Source organism: Loxodonta africana, chromosome 16 (assembly GCF_030014295.1).
Source record: "Loxodonta africana isolate mLoxAfr1 chromosome 16, mLoxAfr1.hap2, whole genome shotgun sequence".
Lineage (NCBI taxonomy): Eukaryota > Metazoa > Chordata > Mammalia > Proboscidea > Elephantidae > Loxodonta > Loxodonta africana.
In genome coordinates this window covers 31,058,559-31,079,867 of record NC_087357.1, presented here as the reverse complement: position 1 = coordinate 31,079,867, position 21,309 = coordinate 31,058,559, and the positions used below count along the sequence as shown (strand labels likewise).

General features: G+C 36.7%; 1 protein-coding gene across 1 annotated transcript in view; it reads right to left on the bottom strand.

The window, feature by feature from the left end:
* NT5C2 (5'-nucleotidase, cytosolic II) overlaps positions 1 to 21,309 on the bottom strand; it is a 91,983-nt gene that overhangs the window by 19,100 nt on the left and 51,574 nt on the right. Inside the window, exon 4 of the mRNA XM_064269369.1 lies at positions 136 to 253. Within this exon, the coding sequence (XP_064125439.1) occupies positions 136 to 253 (118 nt within the window). The remainder of the gene's footprint in view (positions 1 to 135; positions 254 to 21,309) is intronic.

Below are 21,309 nucleotides of genomic sequence, written 5' to 3'. Positions count from 1 at the left end.
CAAAACACAAACAAAAAGATTTGGGATTTTTTTTTGGTGGGGTGGAGAGGAAGGGAGGGTCAGGGATGAATTTGGAATTATTAATTTTAGGGGTAGTGAGAGAAGCTTTAGTCCAAAAACATCTTGAAAAATTACCTGGTCGGAAATGTAGAATCGTACGCAAAGCTGAGCAGTTCCTGGGGATAGCCAATAGAAACTAATCTCTCCACGGTGAGCTCAAATCCGAGGGACTCATACTCCGGGGACTTGTATACTGCATAAAGAGGAGGTTCTTATTAGTCAGCATAAAAGAAAGGCAGTTAAAACAGAAGGCAAATGAAGAAGCTCCTACTCTAAATTCTCTCTCTTCCCCCTCCGGCTCCGTGTCCTACACTGCCCTGTGTCATTAGAGAATCTGTTAGTCTGTGAAGACAGCAACAAGATGAATTATCAGACACTTCAGATTGCTTCCTTCCTTCTTAGGAAATCTACTCCCAATTTTTTTTTTCCTTTAAATACTCTTCATTCACACAGTCAAAAGGCAGAAAAAAACTAATACAAACAGTTGTGATATTAACCATGAGAATATACATAAACAGAACGCTAGGTAAGAGAGGTCTACACTGAAGGCTCCAGTCATGTGTGTAACTGGTATAAGAATCCTTCAAAAAACATTTTTCTTTTTTAAACAGTCTAATTTCTTTTTGGAATTGCTATTTGGCTTTGGTAGTTGCTTTACACTCATTCTTCAATCAGTGTATTTAATTCTACTTGTCAGGATTAACTTGTTTTCTTATCAGGCTAACAACATTGTAAGCCATCAAAATTGCATTTTAAAAGCTATTGTTGCAAATCAACCATAAAAAGAAATGTCTGAGACAACTAGGAAAATCTGGGTGTGAACCGGGAATTAGACAGTAAAGAATTAGGACTCATTTTGTTAGATTATGGCCTGGTAGGTATGTGTGCAAGTGTATGTATAAAATCTCTCTCTCTTTATCTAGTCAATTGAGCAAACTGAAGTAGTTACAGGGATATTGGGGGTGGGGGTTCACTTTACTATTCTTTGTACTATCATGTCTGAAAGTTTCCATAATGAAAAATTTTTAGAGTTACCACAGCAGAAAAAATTTGTTCCGCTAAATAGGTTTCCTCCAAATGAAATTAGGCAAGCATCCTCCCTGAGTCCCTAGGAATGGCAAACCATATTTAAATAGTAATAAAAGATCTATCGGCTTGCTAAATGCCAAATGAAGCAAAAATACCCATTCTTTTCTTGTAATCTTATAATAATGCAACAATTATATTATTATAGTTCTTCTGTCTACTATTAGTATCTTTTAGCCTATGGGTCAAACTGATTTTTCAGAGTAATTAGTTTGCCTATCGGAGCTAGTGCTAATATTTTAGTAAGTTTCAACTTTCCCTTCCAAAAGCACTGTCTTAGAATACGTCCAGAAATACATAAAAGAAGCCAGTGATGCTGACTGCCTCCGAAGATCGGAACTGTGTGGAACAGGGAAGGGAAAGAGACTTTCAAGTACTTCCTGTACCTTTAAAATTTGTAAAATTTGTGAATGTATCAATTTTCAAAAAGTAAATTGAGTATTTTTAAAAGCATGTTGGGCTTTCAAAGTCCTTTAATAAACATTTGTCATATTAAAAAAAAATAGAAGCTTAAAATTTTTAAGGCCCTTTAGAAGTTGCTGAGTCTCATCTTGTCAGAACAATGTCAGGAGAAGCTGTTCTCAATTCTTTTGTTCTCTGGGGGCAATAATAATTTAACGTTAATGCTAACCCCAGCTCACCCAGAACCCAGTGCCGCTGAGTCAATTCTGAATCCTATAGGACAGAGCTAGCATTTTCAAATCTGGCTGTATTTTTTTTTTCCTTCCCTCAGCTCCCGCCTCATCTTCACCTCACCTCCACCCCTCCCCACCCCCCAAAAAAACCTTTTTGAAGGCTTAAGTGTGAAATTCCTAAATTTAGATGATGTGCACAGTGGTAAAGAAACTGTTACATACTCATCTACAGAAGCAGAGTAAGAACTGGTGTATTATCATGAAAGCGTGGCGTCCACTAATGTCAATTTGAGTTATTTAAGAAAAATAACATTTCTCACCGTCCCACCCCACCACCCTGCTCCCACCCCAACTGCAAGTAAATCTCATTTTAACAAAATTCCCATAAAACAAAGATTATTTCTCAGTCCTAACCAAAGCCCCACTTATTCCAAATGATATTTAATGAAATAAAATTACAGCATGGCTAAGTAATCTGGATAACCATTGACACTCATTTTTAAAGGATCTGGCCCATATGAAATATTTTCAATTACTAATTTTTCGGAAGGACAATATGGGGAACAAAAAACACACCTTAATCACTCTCACTGAGTCTTATCCTCTAAAGAAGCAATTTTCCTTAGTTTAGAGAAACAGGTAATTACAGAGTGATGGAGTAATTAGTGATTAAAACTTATGCCTGTGATACAATTTATATTGAAAACCAAAGTAATTTATTCAGAACTTTTAGTGGAAAAAAAAAATCTAAGGGAAAAAAGTCTCAAATCCCCATTTGTCAGCACAAATCCTAGAACAGCAGAAAATGAAACGCTACACACTTCCCACATTGTGTGTTTATTCACAAGTGTTGAATTGATGTGACTTTCTAGAAATTTCTAAAAGAAATAAACACCTTGAGTTTCCTTTTCTCCATGAGTTCTGGGTACTTGCCAAAATACTACGTGTTTTTCCCACCTGCTGACCTGAATTTAGAGAGCAGGTATAAACACCACCTGAAGTCAGAAGTTAGGTTTCCCTGAGTCTTGTCCACATCTCTTTTTGTGGTGGGGTATATTACCACTCTTAAAAAGTAAGTGTTTAGTTTACATAGGCCATCAAAACTTAAGATTGGGAGTTGAAACACCACTCTCCCTCCAATTTCTTTCAACTACTTCAAAATAAACTGCACTAGTGGGAATGGGTTTAGCAGAGTCCAAGTTCCACTTTCACAACACTACCTATTACACCAAGTTCTGTGTTAATCAGTGAGACCTACAAGCTACTGACATTTTCTCATAAGCTTCCTGGAGAATCATTTCAGTAACACGAACTCTAGGTCATTAAATCATCTGCTAGAGAACTACACAGTATAACCAGGGCTGGAGAGGCAGCATCGCGGCGGTACAGACCTGGTGTTTTATTCTGAGTGTTCACCGGGAGTAACAACAATTTGTTCTGACGTGGTGGCAAACAAGACTATTCCTGAAGCTTATGCCTGAAGTACCACCATTCTTTAAAGAACTTAAGAAAAAAGCAAAATTCTTTTTGGATCAACCAGCCCTTCAAAGCCAACCTCAGACATCTGTAGGGAACCAAATGTATCACACCTCAGACTGTAGAGCTCTTTGCCTCTCCACAGCTGCAAAGGCTCCAATTTCAATTCCTCTCCATAAAGCTGTGGCAAGTAAGCGATGCACAGCTTCAAGCTTAGCGTTTACAAACGACTTTCTATGGTTGCAAAACCCAGCCAACAGCTTCAGAGTAAACATCACTATCAAACATGCACTGCTTATTTCTTCTTTAAGTAAGTGGTCAGGCCTATCCCAATTTACCCAAAGACAAAAGAAGTTATTTTAAGGGCCAGAATCCAAAAAAGAGGGCTGCTTCAGCCACTAGGGCAGCACACAGTGTTCTCAGGTTACATAACTAGACTATAAAGAGAACAACCAAAGCTTTGAAAGCTGAAGCTACTGAGCACTTAAAGATATTCTTTTCTCCATCATCTACAAGGAAAAAACAGCTCTTCAAAAAACAATTGAGTGTTGTGGGGCTGAGAGTTGTGGGCTGTTTTCAGTAGATGCTGTTCAGACAAGATACGACTTATGTTAGAGGAGAAAAGTCCCTTTGGAATGAATGGAAAAACTTTCTACAGGGAAGTTTGGAACTTTTATGCACTTTTTACCTTTGCCACAAGACACACTGTGTAGCAGTTTATAGATTTCCAAAAAAGAAAGGGCAGACCTCCACAGAGGTCCCAGCCTAGCAGAGCGCTGCTGCCAAAATGAGGAGTCACACGAGGCAGATGCCGGTGCAGAGTGTGTCACTCCAGTCCTGAAGGAGTTACACTGGCTCTCCTGTTAAAAAAAAAAAAGCAACAAAACAAAAACAAAGGCTGGTTTTAAAACTGTTGTGATGGACTGGAACAGAGACACCATTTGGAAATTGGTATTTACAGGAGCTACTGCCCTCCTATTTAGAAGCCTCTGACCAGCACTACAATTAGCCTAATTGGCCATAACAAGACTATTAAAGATAAGCCTGAGTATTGTGTCTTATTTACTTTTCTGGCACCCTGAGTCTGGAATACAAGCCAAATTTGATCCTGAAATGTTACATCAAAAGATAAACGGAAAATAAACCTAATTTGTCCTAGTTTATTTTCTCAGGCATATTTCAGGTTTTTATATGATAGAAATTGAATGCAGCTGGTAAAGAGCATTTAAAATTGAACTGTAGCTAGTGAAACAAACTAAAGGATACAAGAATAAACCAGAGCAGTCTCATCTCGCTTTTAAGTAAGCAGAGTTACAATATTCTACCTCGTAAAGTTAAAGACACTACCTAGTCTAGTAAGAGAACTGAGCTGGAGAAGGATGTTCCCTCTGGGTATACTGACAACTATCTGATATGCCTAGTGTATTAATGTGGGAAGTCATTTTCCCCAGACACATTCTGGTTTCTGAAAACATGGGGCTGGACTCCTCCAACTCCTGTATCTTTTGTGAAAAGGAGTTGGTGCTTAAGAGAAGAGGAGAAATCATCAATGTAATGCCTAAAAAGTGCTAAAAACATTATAACTAGAAAAAACCACCAACCATCACTAGGAAAAATAAAAATCCAACTCACCCACCCAAGGACAGTCATTTGCTTTTATGCTGCAAATGTGATCAATACCAAAGTTTCTACTTATATGGATAAGAGGCAACACGGTATTGGTTCTCAGGGATTTAAGATAAACTAAATACAAGTTAGGAAAAAATAATCCACATTTTTAATTAAAAATTTTAATAAAATCTTTCAAACACTGATATAAATAGATACCAGCAGACTGTTTCCACTTTTCAAAACTACTAAAGACGCTAACACAATACACAGATACAGGCAATAATTTCATCTCTAGCCCAAATGATCTCAAAATATATTGAAAATTCCTAAAACCTTTATCAATTTTAATTCCCTGAAAAGAAGAAAGCTAGATTCCATGTAACACTTTCAGTAATACAGGTGGATCCTTGTTACGCAAGGATTCCGTATTTGTGAAATCACCTACTCAATAAAATGTCTGTAACCCCAAAATCAATGCTCGCAGCCTTTTCACAGTCATTTGCGGGCATGTTGCAGAGCAGTGAAAAATCTGAGTCGCCCAACGCACACGTTTCCGGCTGAAGTCAAACAAAGCAATGTTTGCCTTCTTATTTCAGCTCTTATACTATAAAGATGTGTCCTTTTCTTGGTCTATTTAGAGACACATTTTTGTGTTTTTTTCTTCTTGTTGTCGTTGCTGTTGGTGATTTCACTGTTTAAAATGGCCCCTAAGCATGGTGCTGCAGTGCTGCCAATGATGTGGCTTGTGGAGAAAATATGTATGCTAGTTCAGGCATGAGTTAACTGCTGTTGGCTGTGAGTTCAATGTTAATGAACCAACAATCCATACCAATTAGACAGAAACACATATAAAGCAACGCTATTTACTGACTGATGACAAGGTGATCAGAGGCTCGCAGGAACCTAACCCTGTATTTCCCCTAGGAGCAATGGTTCAGTATCTACTAATCCAGGATTTGGGGCTACTTCACATAAAGAACCCAAGTACCACAAATAACAAGAATCAACTATATAAAATAAAACTAATTCCAAAATGGCTAGATTATAAGTAAATAAAATAAACAAGTGGGATTTGAAAAATTGCCAGTTTCAGTTTATTGCAAAAGCAAAATTAAATGGTAATTAAGAGATTTATTTGTTTAAAAAATGCTAAGAGTATTAGAAACCCTAGAAGAATGTTTATTTTTAAATAAAATTTAAAATATTTACCTAACTCAAATTTTTCCCCTCTAGGAACCTGTACACCTGCTAGGAACTTGTATTTTCAGTACTCTTTTAAATTTCTTTAAACTGGAAAACTGCAAGTTATTGAGATAATAACTTTTTAAAATATTCTTTTACCAAAGGAGCTGCTTATAACATTAAAAAAATTTAAATAGCTTATATACATATATTTTCCAAAAACAGGAAGCGATAACAGCACTCAAATGCTTATACTAAAGTTAGATGAATTAATTTTAACTGTGTACCAGGCACCAGATGCTGAGAACAAAAAACAAAATAACTCATGGTTCTTACCCTGAAGGAACAGCTCACGGAGCACTACAAGGATATACAATTAGATATTTATAATAAATTTTAGAAGATCTATAAAATAACATCACTAAGGAGGTACAGAAGAACAGAAGAGGGATGAATTAGCCCAGGAAGTCGTCTTAAAACCAATACATGATTTATACAGGTTTATACAGATAACTCATTTTTATAACCTATATCTCAAGGTGCTACAAACTTTCGGATATTCAGATTTAGCTAATATGTTCCAAACACCTATATCAGGGCTCAGGCAAGCCAATCAATGTGTGAAGTGGGCTAAGCGAGGTGCATGGCTTGCCTAAAGGGGACAAGTGGCTTCTCAGGTCTACTTGGGTGACTTTCCTGTGGGAATGACTGCTAAATGTTGCCAATTGTTTGATAACAGCCAGCCTAGATTTTTACTTTTAATCTCTCAGTTATTCAGTGCTGACTCAATTTTTAAAAAGAACAAAAAACACTATGAGCCAAACTATGGTCTGTAAGCCACCAGTGTGCAAGCTCCAGTCTATACTTTAGGTCAAATACTTCCACAGAAGTTACCCCCATTTAACTGTAATGTTTTGACTATCCTCTTCAAAAGAGTCTTAAAGAAGTAGGTAGAATTTAGGTAATTAATGAACTAGAAATCCAGATGGAAATAACTTATTCTTCAGTAACCACAAAGTATCCTGAATAATGTTGCTATTCTACTGTTCATCCCAAGAGAAAATTGAAGGTAGATTAAAGCCTTAGGAATAAAGGAACCTTTATGTGGTCACTTGATGTGTTCGCCTACCACAATGCCGTAACAATTTTAATTACCTGCATCTGATTTCTTCACACGACCATCAAACTGAACAAATGTTTCCGATGACTGAAAAAATTACAACGACCTCATGACCTGTCTAGGTAACCATTATATCCCCTGACCCAACAGGTTTTATCCACAAGGTTTAACCTAAATCCTTTCTACGCAGCTTTCCTCCATTACTGTCTGTCTTATCCTCAGTGGACATGATCCTCATAATAAAGCAAACATTCAGAAAAGAATGTGTAAACAGAAAAGAGACAATAAATCAAAGGCAGCCATATTTTAGAACTATTTTAGCCATGTAGAAAATAGCCCATATTAAAGAAAAATTCATCTTAGTAATTTTACTGATGCAACTAATAAATGTGACATGGCATTTATTCACAAAAATTATCTGGCTTACATTTGAATGCTTTTATGATTGGTGATGGGAAAGTAAAGATCATAAACATTAGTAATTGATTCTTTCTACCGCTTAACATGTAATGGAGGAAATGGGATTGGGTTTTACCAAGCAACCTTTTAAATTTCCTAATGATCTAGGAATATATCACATATTACATTTTAGAAAGATCAATTTAAAATTAGTAAAAATCTTAACTGGGATACAGAACTGATATAATGACTGGAATCAAAACCTGGAAACAAGTGTAGACCCACATATAAAATGTGTGCCACTGAGCTGATTACAACTCACAGGGATTCTACAGGACAGATTAGAACCACCCTATAGAGTTTCAAAGGCTGTAATCTTTATGGAATCAGATTGCCACATCTTTCTCCCACAGAGCAGCTGTGGGTTTGAACTGCCAAACTTTTGGTGAGCAGCCGAGTGCCTAACCACTGTACTAGCAGGACTCCTTCACATATATAACAGGGCTGCCTAAAAATAATATACATACTAAAACATATATGTACACACATGTGGTTAAACACTCAGCTGCTCATTGAAAGGTCGATGGTTAGAACCCACCAGTGGCTCCGCAAGAGAAAAGACTTCGCAATCTACTCCACTCCTGTAAAAACTTACAGCCTAGGAAAACCTATCCCTTTCAAGACCCCATTATTTTCTGTTACGAATTTTTTTTTTTAATACCATGTGTTTTCATTAATGGAAGCATGCTGAGTCATGCAGTGTGTTTAAATTTTTGGTTGGTAATATGAATTTTGAGAAATATCATTTGGGAATACATGGGTCCCACAAACCTTGGGGGTCCGTGAGCATCAGGTTTGGTGGGTTCCTGTCTGTTGTACCAGTGATGGGTGGCAAGATTTATTGCAATACATAAAAATACACAAAAAACCAAACCTATAAGGTCTCCCTAACTATGACAAACTAAAACCCAAACCAAACCCATCACTGCCGAGTTGATTCCAAACCATAGCAACCCTATAACCAGAGGAGAACCACCCAATAGAGTTTCCAAGGAGCGGCTGGTAGGTTTGAACTGCAGCCTCAGCTCTTAACCACTGTGCCTCCAGGGCACCAACTATCACAAGGAAACCATAAATGTGCTTACAAGGCTTATCTAGTTGTACAAAAGCCAGGAGACTAAATTTTTACCCAATCATACTTCCTGGATGCACTACCTCACATTTACACCTGATACTCCAGCCATTTTGCTTCAATGGACTTTTTTTAATCTTTCACAGTTACACAAATCCCCACTGGAGCGCAGCAAATACTTTTAGCAGGAAAAGTAGAGTGCCAAGAAACCTGAGAGCCAGAAAAAGTGGGTGGGATACTCACTTTCATGAAAGGGCTATGAGGCAATTCCATTTTGTCCTATAAGGTTGCTATGAGTCAAAATGGACTCAACAGCACACAACAACAAGATATATAATATTAAAAAAAAAATCTAAAAATAATAGTCTTGAGAGTGTTCATCTCAACTAATACAAAGTGCTCTCTATCCCACAAGTAAGACAATGCACTGGAAAATGCATTGTTTCTTTTTAAACTCTTTACTAACATGGAATGACCATCTCAAAAGCATTGCTTGTATACAAAATTGTATACTGTATACAGTATACAATTTCCTGAGGGAGATAGCGTAAGAAATTCTGATATTTAAGAAAAAGAAGAAAGCGTAGCTAAAATAATAAAGATGATATCAAATGGAAATGAAAAGACTAAAAGACCTTTAAGTGCCTTTTTTAAAAAATCACTTCATTTGGCATTTTGTCAGTTTCCTCCACCGGTTTTTTTTTTCAACTCATACACAAAAGAGAATATTAAATGAGTTCCTTTGAATTCATGTCCCAACTTACCAGTTGTAACTATATTGTATTCTTGCTTCATCTATCCTCCCTAACTTATTCTTCCCCAACTTAATAAATCTTATTAAACCAGAAAGGTTTAAAATTATCTTTCATGAAGTATTTTAAATAGCACAAATATACACAAGTATCATGTATACATACATACAGAATTATGTCATTAACTAGTTCAGGTGATCCTTTAGTATACTGCTTAAATATCCTTCCCATTTAAAGACCAATGCAATACTAGAAAGGAGTCCTGGTGGTGCCATGGTTAAAGTGCTCGGCTGTTAACCAAAAGGTTAGTGGTTCAAGTCCATCAGCCGCTCTGTGGGAGAAAGATGTGGCAGTCTGCACTGGTAAAAATTATAGCCTTGGAAACCCTACAGGACAGTCCTACTCTGTCCTATAAAGTTACTGTGAGTCAGAATCCACTCGACAGCAATAAGTTTAGTTTGGTTTTGGTTCTACCGAAAGCACTGATATTTTGGTATGACAGCACTGATTTAGTGTTAATCGTATATAAATGTTCTTAGGAAATCAGAGTAACATAAGGTGATATATTAAGCCAAGGAAAATAAAACAATGTAAATATCAGAGAGAATTTTTAAATTAGGGATTACATCAACCATAGCTTTTAAAGAATAGCTTAGTTCAATTAAACTAAGAAGACAAGTATCTTTCACTAAAGATCACTGGATTTATTTCCAAATAAGTTCTCTCGCTCTTTAAAAGACAACTACTTCAAAACAACAGAAACATAAAAAACAATTCTGAAATGAAAACCATCACTACTGTATTGAGATGTGACTATAAAATAATGCTTTTTTTAAAGCAAAATGACAGAACTTTTTTCATGCAAATGAGCCTTCTCCCATGCAAAATAATCACTCCCAGAGGCAATATATACTTATTCCAATAATGCATCCACTACTCAAAATATATTTGGAATTCTTTCAAAGTTACTTTCAGAATTGACAAAACATAGTTCTAGATATGCTCCCTGGTAGCATATTTTTATCAACCAAGGATGAATTTAATTTTGGGGGGGAAAAAGTCATTGGAACAACTAGTGAATAAACTGGGAAATGAAGCTGGGTTAATAAAAAGTGTGATTATTTAAGGCAATGAAGTAGACTTTCTTGTAGGTTTATAAACTGGGTCAAAAAACGATTCTAAAAGAATTCCTAAAATTTATAAGAAATTACAGCAATACTGGGTAAGTATTCCCTCTTAAGGTGACCAAATGAAAGATAATAATCATTTGGAAGCATATTTTCCCATGGATTTCCTTATATTAAAAATTAGTTTTTTGGCCCATTTTTTGTGTGTTTAATTTTGCAAGTCACCTCAAATCCCTTTTAGAAAAAGATAAAGTATAAATCCATGTAAAAGCAGGCTTTATTGCTTTAAAGTCAAAATTATAAATAACGAACCTTCCGGCTATGAAAACCCATTCACCACAGGCCCTGTCACGTTCAGCCCTGTCCCATTCAACTTGATATAATTCATGGATACAGTTGGATTCTTGACAAAATTCACTGGATTCTAGTACCAAATTATTACTTTTATCTTCACAACTTTCCTGGGATTGAGCCCTCATAATATATTCTGATTAGATTTTCTGTTTGGTTTTGTGAGGGTATTTTCCAATTTGGTTTTATTAATAATTTTATCAACCATAACCCTAGTTTTCTCTTTTTGAAGGTTTTTTTTTTCTGTTTGTTTTTTAACTTTTAATCTGTAACCCCAGTTTCTCTGTTCAAATATTCAGTGTATTCCTTATTCTAAGTTACTTAAGGGAAAAAAAAAGTTCAAAAGCTCTTTAATAAAAAAAAAAATTACTAAGGGGGATAATGAATTAATTTTACTTATCAAACTACATCTATTTTTTGTATTTCTTTAATCTTCAATTTTACACTTGTGATCCTTTCACAAACTGATAGACCCCTCAAGACTAAGTCAGAGGAGGCATACAGATTAATAACATTCACTGACTTTGAGGTGTTCATTGTCTAACACACAAATCTCTTACATAGAGACAATCTGTTTGGAGGCCTGTGGGATAAGTGCAAATTCTACATTTTCCAAGTTGTAAGAAGGAGCCTCTGAGTACTTGCCTCGTGACTTGTGACAATAAGAATTTCTTTGGCTTTTTTTGATGAATATTATCTTCCTTGGTTTGTATCAAAGACTGTTCAGCAAATGCACTCTTTAAAGAGACCTCCTGTCATACTAAGAACTTCAGAGAGATACATCTAGTTTACACCATCGGCTCAACTAAGCTTACGTGCCATATTCATTTTAATTCATCACTATTTCAAGGAATGCTCTGACTTGTATGTCTATAGCAACAGCACACCAATACTGCAAAATACTTCTTACTTTAGATTGTTTTTCCTCACCTCTTTAAATGCTTCTAATGCCAGTAAGTTTGGTGAGGATATACAACTGCTGACAGAAACATGATCTGAGTGTCTAGGACTCTAGTTCAAGTAAACACGCCATGCAAAAAAAAAAAAGGTTAATTTAAACATCAAGTGAGCTGAGTCAATTCCAATAACAATAAAACAAGATCAGAGTGCATCTACTATGCATGAGGGAACAGTGATCAAAGGTCCTGAGATGCTTCTGCTGGTAGCTGATTTACCAACACACCAAGAGGTACTTTCTCTAGCTTTTCTTTTGGTACACCTTAATAGCTTTGGTCTATCTTCTCTCCCCACACCTTGGGCTTATTAATGCAAAGTGGTTAGATTTGGGATAACACATCAAACCAAAAACCAAACCCATCGCCACTGAGTCGATTCTGACTCATAGTGACCCTACAGAACAGAGTAGAACTGCCCCATAGGGTTTCCAAGGAGTGGCTGGTGGATTCAAACTGTTGACCTTTGGGCTAGCACCTGAGCTCTTAACCACACATAGTACATGCTTAATAAATCTTTGTTCTCTTTCCTCCTGACAATTTCTTGGAGAAACAGAAGAGACTGAACACTGGCCATAGTATCCACTAATTCTGAAGTGGTAACAGAAATACAGAGCATATTACTAGACTTACTGAAATGGCTTGTGACCTAAAGAGGTGTTGGAACTGAAAAAAATTGAAATATGCCTCTTTTTTGGATCTGAGCTCAAGATTCACAAGGCACACACACACACAAAAGCAGTCTTAATTGAAAAAAGAAAAATCAAGATGATTTCCCAAATGAACCAAGAAATGAAACATTTTCATAATCCTAAACAAAGAGTGGCTCTATGTTTATAAAGGGCATTAAATAAACATTAAATTGCTCCATCCTCCTCAAAGATACATTGCCCTGCTCTCCCTTGGGGCTAAGACTTCTGTAAATTTAACAATTCTATATGCATAATTTTCCTGTTAGCTGCATGGGACTGCATGTTTAAGTCTTTCACGCAACTGCAAAGGTCAACTATTTATTTCCATCTACAAGTTTTATTTTAGAAAAGCAAATAAATCCCCTTTTATTTATCAGAAGCATATCGGTGATGTCTGTCATATGGGAAATTTTTAAAATTTAAGTAAGGATCTTTTCCCTGACTTGTTTCCTTTAGCTCAATTTTGCAATAAAGAGCCCTTCAGTGCTTTATTTCTATGGAAACATAACTTTGATGCCAAAATACCTTGTCATTAAAAGCTGCCTAGAGAACTCTTACTTTAGATTAAGTTCATGATCATCTGTAATTACTTACAAAACAATTCAAAAACAAGAGTATTTAAATATTGCACTGATAACTGCCTAACATTCCATATTGTTCTACAATTACAGAGGTGCATAATTAATGTTTTTCTCCTTATTCCTTAGATTTCCCCTTTGAGCCCAAATTCAGTATATTAATACTTTGGTATCACCAGTGAGAGGAAGAGAACTAGTTTCGTTACACTAATAATTTTATATACATTATTTCACATTTAATCCTTATACCAACAGTTTATCCCTCTCCTTCCTCAGCCCCACCTTTTTTTTTTTTCTTTTTAAGTTAAGTGAAGAAACTGTGACACAAGGAACCTAAGTAACAAGAGCTAGTACAAGGCATAGCTGGGATCCAAACCCAGGTTATCAAACTCTGAGGTTTCCGTTTATCCTCCATACTGCACACCCTCTTGGGCAGGGATAAAAATAAGAACGTATCTAAACTCAGAGTGTATGAGACATATCTTTCAAAATGGAAAGACGATTCTGCTGGCTTTTTCAAAAATCATTTCTTACTTGCAGGTTACTCTCACTTAATAGCTGTTGGGCAGCATTTTGCTCCGTAAAGAACCCACATTTTGGAGATGAGCTGCCTGTCAGATGGCGGTCTGTAACGATGAGAGGGTGACATGAGTGCTTTGTGTCACTCATTTAATCAGTAAAGATTCTCTCATTTGTCACCTCAGCAATAGATTTCTAGGCATATCATTATAGTAAAACCTGTGAAAGCCACAACCTTGTAAGGTAGAAACCTGTCAGAGAAAGAAAACTAAATATTTTCCACTAATAGAGTACAACAGAAGTGTGTTAAGACTATACCCTCTCAAAGGTGGAAAATTTGCAGGACCTGGAAAAACATGGCAGTCCCGTTGAGCTCCAGCTCTCACGGGTTTCACTGAATAAAATTCAGTAACAGAATACTGAGAGTAATGAAAACCACAGGTCTGATTTTGACATCTGACAAATGAAAAATGAATTAGCACTGAACAGGCTGAAAAATGCTGATCCTCCTTTGTTTTCGATTTTCACTCTACTGCCCTCTATTAGGAATAATACATTCAGCAACATTTTTAGCACTCCTCTGAGCAAATAAAACCAAAGAAACAAAATTCACAAATAGTATATATACTGGTCCCTTCCTTCTGTGGACAGGGACTAGCTGAATTAAAGAATGTTCTTGCCCTTTCCCAGGTCCAAAGATCGAATCTCAGGTTGACTTTCAAGATATTTTTTGGCTTCTTTTATCCTGAGGAATGTATTTATCAGTCTGACTCACCTGTCTGTCTCAACATTCTCATAAAAAGGCTAAAGATTACTCTCAGATAAGGTCCACAAACACAAAAACTACGGTCTAGAAAGGACCTACATTAGAGCAACTTAATAAATTAAAAAACCACAGTACCCAACAAGCCTAGTTAAGAGAAAAAGAAGCCTAAAAAAAAAAAAAGAGAGAGAGAAAAACCCCTATCTGCAGAGGAAGCCAAAATGGAAAGCACCAGACTCTGACATCCATTATGTGCAAAGAATATCATTAGAGTGATGTGAAGTAAGAGAAGAATATAAGTAGGCCTTCTAGATAATATTTTATATAAAACATAGTTCATTCAGAGTCAATAAAAAAGTTAATACATGGCTCTTATTACCTACATGTTAAATACCGACATTTTTAAAAAAACAAAATTGTATCATGGTAAAATATATAATAAAAAATTTTACCATTTTAACCATTTTTAAATGTACAATGCAACGACAGTAAATACTTTCAAAATGTTGTGCAACCATCACCACTATTTCCAGAATTTTCCATCACCCCAAACGCAAACTCTGTACCCATTAAGCAATACCTACCCATCCTCCCTTCCCCACAGCCCTGGTAATCTCTAATCTACTTTCTATCTCTATAAATCTGCCTATTCTAGATATTTCGTATAACCTGTTGTCTTAGTTATCTAGTGCTGCTATAACAGAAATACCACAAGTGGGTGGTTTTAACAAAGCGAAATTTATTCTCTCACAGTCTAGCATGATACAAGTCTGAATTCAGGGCATCTGCTCCAGGGGAAGGTCCGTCTTATCAATCTTCTCCTGGACTAGGAGGTTCTCTGCGCAGGGACCCTGGGTCCAAAAGACGTGCTCTGATCCCGGCACTGCTTTCTTGATGGTATGAGGTCCCCCCACTCTGCTTGCTTCCCTTTCCTTTTATCTCTTGTAAGATAAAAGATGGTGCAGGCGACATCCCAGGGAAACTCCCTTTACATTGGATCAGGGATGTGACCTTAGTAAGGGTGTTACAATCCCACCCTAATCCTCTTTGACATAAAATTACAATCACAAAATGGAGGACAACCACACAATACTGGGAATCATGGCCCAGCCAAAGTGATACACACATTTTTGGGGGGACATAATTCAACCCATGACACCTGTAAAAACCTATCGCTGTCAAGTCGATACCAACTCATAGCAACCCTAGAAGACACAGTAGAACTGCCCCCAGAAGGTTGGCAACCGAGCTCTTATCCGGTACACTACCAAGGCCCCATTTCATATATATAGAATCATTTATTTGTTCTATTGTATCTGGCTTATTTAATTTAGCATAATGTTTTCAAGGTTCATCCATGTTGTAGCATGTATCAAGAATGTCATTCCCTTTTTTAGATGAAAAAGATTGCATTTTATGTAAATACCACTTTTGTTTATCCATTCAGCTGTACAGGGACACTTGGGTTGTTCCTACCTTTTGGATATTGTGAATAATGCTGAAATAAATGTTAGTATACAAGTATATGTCTTGAGTCCCTGTTTTCAAATCTCTGAGTGTATGCCTAGGAGTGGAAAAGCTGAGTATATGGTAATTCTATATTTAACTTTTGGAGTAACTGCCAAATTGTCTTCCACAGCAACTGTACCATTTTACTACATTTCCACTAGCAATGCACCGTGTTCCAATTTCTCCACTTCCGTGCCAACATTTGTTATTTTCTGTTTTTTTTTTTTTTTTTTTATAAGAGCCTTCCTAGTGGTTGAAGTGGTGTATCACTATAGTTTGATTTACATCTCCCTAATGTTTTTTAATGTGGCATAGTGGCTAAGAGCTACGGCTGCTAACTGAAAGGGCAGCAATTCAAATCCACCAGGCACTTCTTGGAAACCCTATGGGGCAGCTCTATTCTGTCCTTTAGGGTTACTGAGTCGGAATCGACTCCGGCAAAGGGTTTGATTTTTTTTTTAATGACTAATGGCATTGAACATCCTTTCATGTGCTTATTAGCCATTTGTGTATCTTCTTTGGAGAAATGTCTATTCAAGTCCTTTGCCCATTTTTTAACTGGGTTGTCTTCTGTTATTGGGTTGTAGGAGTTCCTTCTATATCCTGGATACTAAACCCTTATCAGGTACATAATTTGCAAATATTTTCTCCCATTCTCTACGTTGTCTTTTCACTCTCCTGATATTGTCCTTTGATGAACAAAAGTTTTTAACTTTAACGAAGTCCAGTTTATCTTTTTTTCTTTCTTTTGTGGCCTGTTTTTTTGATGTCATAATTAAGAAATGTTTGTCAAATCCAAAGTCATATAAATTTGTGCATATGTTTTCCCCTAAGAGTTTTATAGATTTAGTTCTTAAATTTAGGTGTTTGTCCATTTTGAGTTAATTTTTACAATAGTTTAAGTTAAGGGTCCAACTTTATTACTTTTGCATGTGGATACCCAGTTTTCCCTGTACCATTTGTTGAACACGCTATTCTTTCCCTGTTGAATGGACTTGCCACCGTAGTCAAAAACCAACTGACCATGTAGATGTAAGGGTTTTTTTCTGGGCCTTCAATTCTATCCCATTTGCCTATACGTCTATCCTTATGCCAGTACCACACTGTTCTGATTACTGTAGCTTTATAGTAAGTTTTGGAATTGGGAAGTGTGAGTCCTCCAACTTTGTTCTTCTTTCCCAAGATTGTTTTGGTTATTCTGGGTCCCTCGAAATCCCATATGAACGTTAGAATAGGCTTTTCCATTTCTGCAAAAAAGCCATCGGGACTTTATTAGGAACTGCATTGACTCTGTAGATCGCCTTGGACAGTATTTTAATCTTAACAATATTAAGTCCAAGACAATCAGAAAGAATTTGTTTATATCAATGGACGAGTTTTTTGTTTTTAAAAAAAAAACAATTGAGTATATATAATATTTGGAACTGCTAGTGGCATAATGGTTAAGCACTTCAGCTGCTAACCAAAGGTGAGCAGTTTGAATCCACCAGGCATTCCTTGGAAACTCTATGGGGCAGTTCTAGTCTGTTCTATAGGATCGCTGTGAGTCGGAATCAACTCAATGGCAACGGGTTTATATACAATATTATACAAAAATGTTAAATAATCTTACACAGAAAACCTGTAAACAAACTAATAAAGATTTTTTTAATGCACAGATGACTTCAATTACAAGAATAATTGATGATCAAGGGATCTTCTCTGATATAGCACTAGATGAAGATAATGAGGTTCCCATGAGAACGGGTTATGTGACTGAACACTGTGTCACGCTTCATTGAGGGGGAAAAGTTATTATAAACTATAAGCAAAATTACAAAATTAAAAAAAATTAATATGAGTAATGCTATGAGTTTCTCTTTTAAACAATTAACAAAAACAACCATACTGCACCCCTTTTAACATCTTTCTACTGAAGGCCTACATAATCTACTTTAGGAAAATTACAAGTTTAGAATTATTATAAATACAGCTTAAAAGTCCTCGGGTCCATGTATACATTCTTCTTCAATTACCCTCTTACTATTAGTGACAAATGAAAGTTGAACATGATTTTCACCACGAATTCTATCAACCTCAACAGCTGACATAAAGGAACGTATTCTCAAAGCAAATATTCTCATCTATTGATACGAACATATTATAAATAAGTTGAAAAACCAAAAGAAAACAAAACCAGGACATACCTCCCCCTCGAAAAAAATAATAAAAAGGCCTTTTATGGCCTTTTCCTAAAGGAGCTGTAGTGGGGCAGCAGGTAAGCGCGTGGCTGCTAACCAAAAGGTGGGCAGTTCGAACCCACCAGCTGCTCTGCAGGAACAAGATGTGACAGTCTGATTCCCTAAAGATTTACGGCCTTGGAAATCTCATGGGGCAGTTCCACTCTGTCCTATAGGGTCACTGTAAGTCGGAATTCGATTCAAAGGCAATGGGTTTGGTTTTTGGGTTTTTTGTTGTTGTGGCCTTTTTCTAAAAAACTAAAAACAGAGTTTCTTCCTTACGAAAATAGCTCAAATCTCCAAAATTAGATTCTACCCCCAGCCTTTCCATGAAAGAGTTATATACATTTCCCACAATGAAATTAGGGGGAAAAAAACCAGAATTCGAGAAGCCCTATGTAGCCATTTTCTCACAACAAACTTAAGCAAAGTTTACAGTGTGACAAAGTAGGTCATGAGCCATTATCTGCTTTTCTCAATATGTGGGCCATTCTAAAACATGCAACCCTTTGAGATACGATGTCCTATCCACACACTTCAGAAGCATCAATCCTAGGCTCACTATGTTCTATTTCACTACATTTTGACTCTGATACTAGTAACCCATCTATGCTGTAAAGGGCAGTTCCATATCACTCAGAACAGTTTCCTAGAATAGCCGATTCACAGATTACGCTGTTGCTGTTGTTGGGCTGACTCACAGCAACCCTATATGATGGAGTAGAACTGCCCCATATGGTTCCTAGGCTGTAATCTTTACAGGAGCAGATCACCAGGTCTTTTTTTAGGGGGTTTAAACTGCCAACCTATCAGTTAGCAGTTGAGCACTTAACCACTGTGCCACCAGGGATCCTTTCAGATTATGCTAGATAGCTGTTTTATAGTACTTCTAACCATTTTATTTTACTAAAATTAATGCTTTATTGGGCTATTCCTCCCCCCAAGTAAAAAAAAAGAAATCAAGTTTACTGGATTCTTCTCTGTTAGGAATAATAGCATACAAAGAAGGTAGCTAGTTATTAAAAGAGCTACTATTTTTTTAAAAAACTTAATACATACTGAGCTAATACTAGAGAAAAACAAAACAAAACAACAAAATTCCTCTCTGAATTCCCCCAAATTCTAAAGCCAAAATATACAGGGGAAAAAGATGAAAAAGAACACTGTGCCAATTTCATTCTGCACAGAAAACTGGCATTTCCCATAAAAACACAACGAAAGGAGTTCAGAGATCAACAACATAAGAAAAAATGTCAGTGGTGCTGCTAGAGTTAGAGCACAGAAGTAAAACAATTGTAAACTGAAAAATTATATTCAGATATAAAAGTGGTTACAGACTAAGTCCTAATAAAAAAAATATATACTATATAAAAACAGGATACTGTATAAAGGAGCCCTGGTGGTTCAGTGGCTAAACTGCTGGAGCGTTCAGCTACTAACCAAAAGGTCGGCAGTTCGAACCCACCAGCGGCTCCACAGGATAAAGATGCGGTAGTCTGCTTCCATAAAACTTGTTCATTCAATAAATCTTTACCAGGCACTTACTTATGCCAGGCTTTATGCTACACATAGGATACAAATGTGGGGGAAAAAAGTTCTTGTCCTTGAGGAACTCAAGCTACAACTGACATACAAATTGCTCTGAGAGAATGACTTAATCAAGGTGCTCGGAGAGCACAAAGAAGACAATGTCTCAGAGAAGGCTTCAGAAAGGACATAGTCCCTTTCTAAGGACTTACTCTTTAAAGCTATTACATTTATTCCAGTGATATTTACCTCAAATACTCAAAGCTTTAAAAAAAAAAAGAAAACCTACTTCTTTTAGTCTTGTTTCCTATTTTATGGCCCGTATTTCTGGTGAGAAGTCCCTGAATGGTACAAATGGTCAATATGCTCAAATGCTAATGGAGAGGCTGGAGGTTTGTTCCACCCAGAGGCACCTTGGAATAAAGGTCCAATGATCCACTTCTAAAAATCCAGCCACCGAAAACACCCCAGAGCACAGTTTACTCTGACACACGTGGGATCGCCATGAGTCAGCGTCGTCTGGCAACTGATATTTCTTTCTAGTGAAAAGTCTTAGTACTTCAAGGATATGGTTTGTTTAGCTGTTTTTGTTTTTAAATAGCCAAAAGTTATTTAGAGCTAAATTCAGTGAATACTATTCTCGAAACCCGGTGTGAATATAATAAAGCCAGTAAGTTTTTCTATGTGCTCAATAAACTTGTTTTTCTACATGCTTTATAATGTGAAGATTGTTGCAATGTATATAACCTTTCAACAAGACTACTTTAAAGGGCTTTGCCCTTTTGAGTGCTTAAGTACTGGTTTGTTTACAAAGAGGGGGATGGGACTTAATTACTTCCAAATTAGACCTCATTATAGGTTCTCATTATTGGAAATGACAATTTAAACTTCTTATATTCCTATATCTTCATACATCCACCACCCACCTGTCAGTTTGTTATACTGCAGGGGCTTGCATGTTGCTATGATCCTGGAACCTATGCCACTGGTATTTCAAATACCAGGAGGGTCACCCATGGTGGACAGGTTTCAGTGGAGCTTCCAAACTAAGACAGACTAGGAAGAAATGCCTGATGATCTACTTCCAAAAATTGGCCAGTGAAAACCTTATGGATCACCACATGGATCACCACAGAACACTGACTCACTGGCTTTGGATATGTCATCAGGAGGGATCAAGTGCTAGAGGAGGACATCATGTTTGGTAAAGGAGAGGACCAATGAGTGAGGGCATGGGTGACCGTCAATGAGATGGACTGGCAACGTGGTCTCAACAATGGACCAAAACATACTAGCAACTGTGAGGATGACACAGTACCGGGCGACATTTTGTTTTGTTGTACATAAGGTCGTCATGAGTCATAGTCAACTCAATGGCAACTAACAACACATGCATATGCGCCTAGGTTTGAACCTCGGTTCAGCTGTATCCCAGGTAATATCCTCAAACACAGTGCTTAATGCCCCTGTGCTCTCATCTGTAAAACGGAGATGATGGTAGTATCCGCTTCACAGAGTTTTTGTAAATATTAAATGAGATAATTAATGTAAATGAGATAATCCATATATTAAATGAGATCATGTAAAGCACTTACAACAGGGCCTAGCACAAAATAAA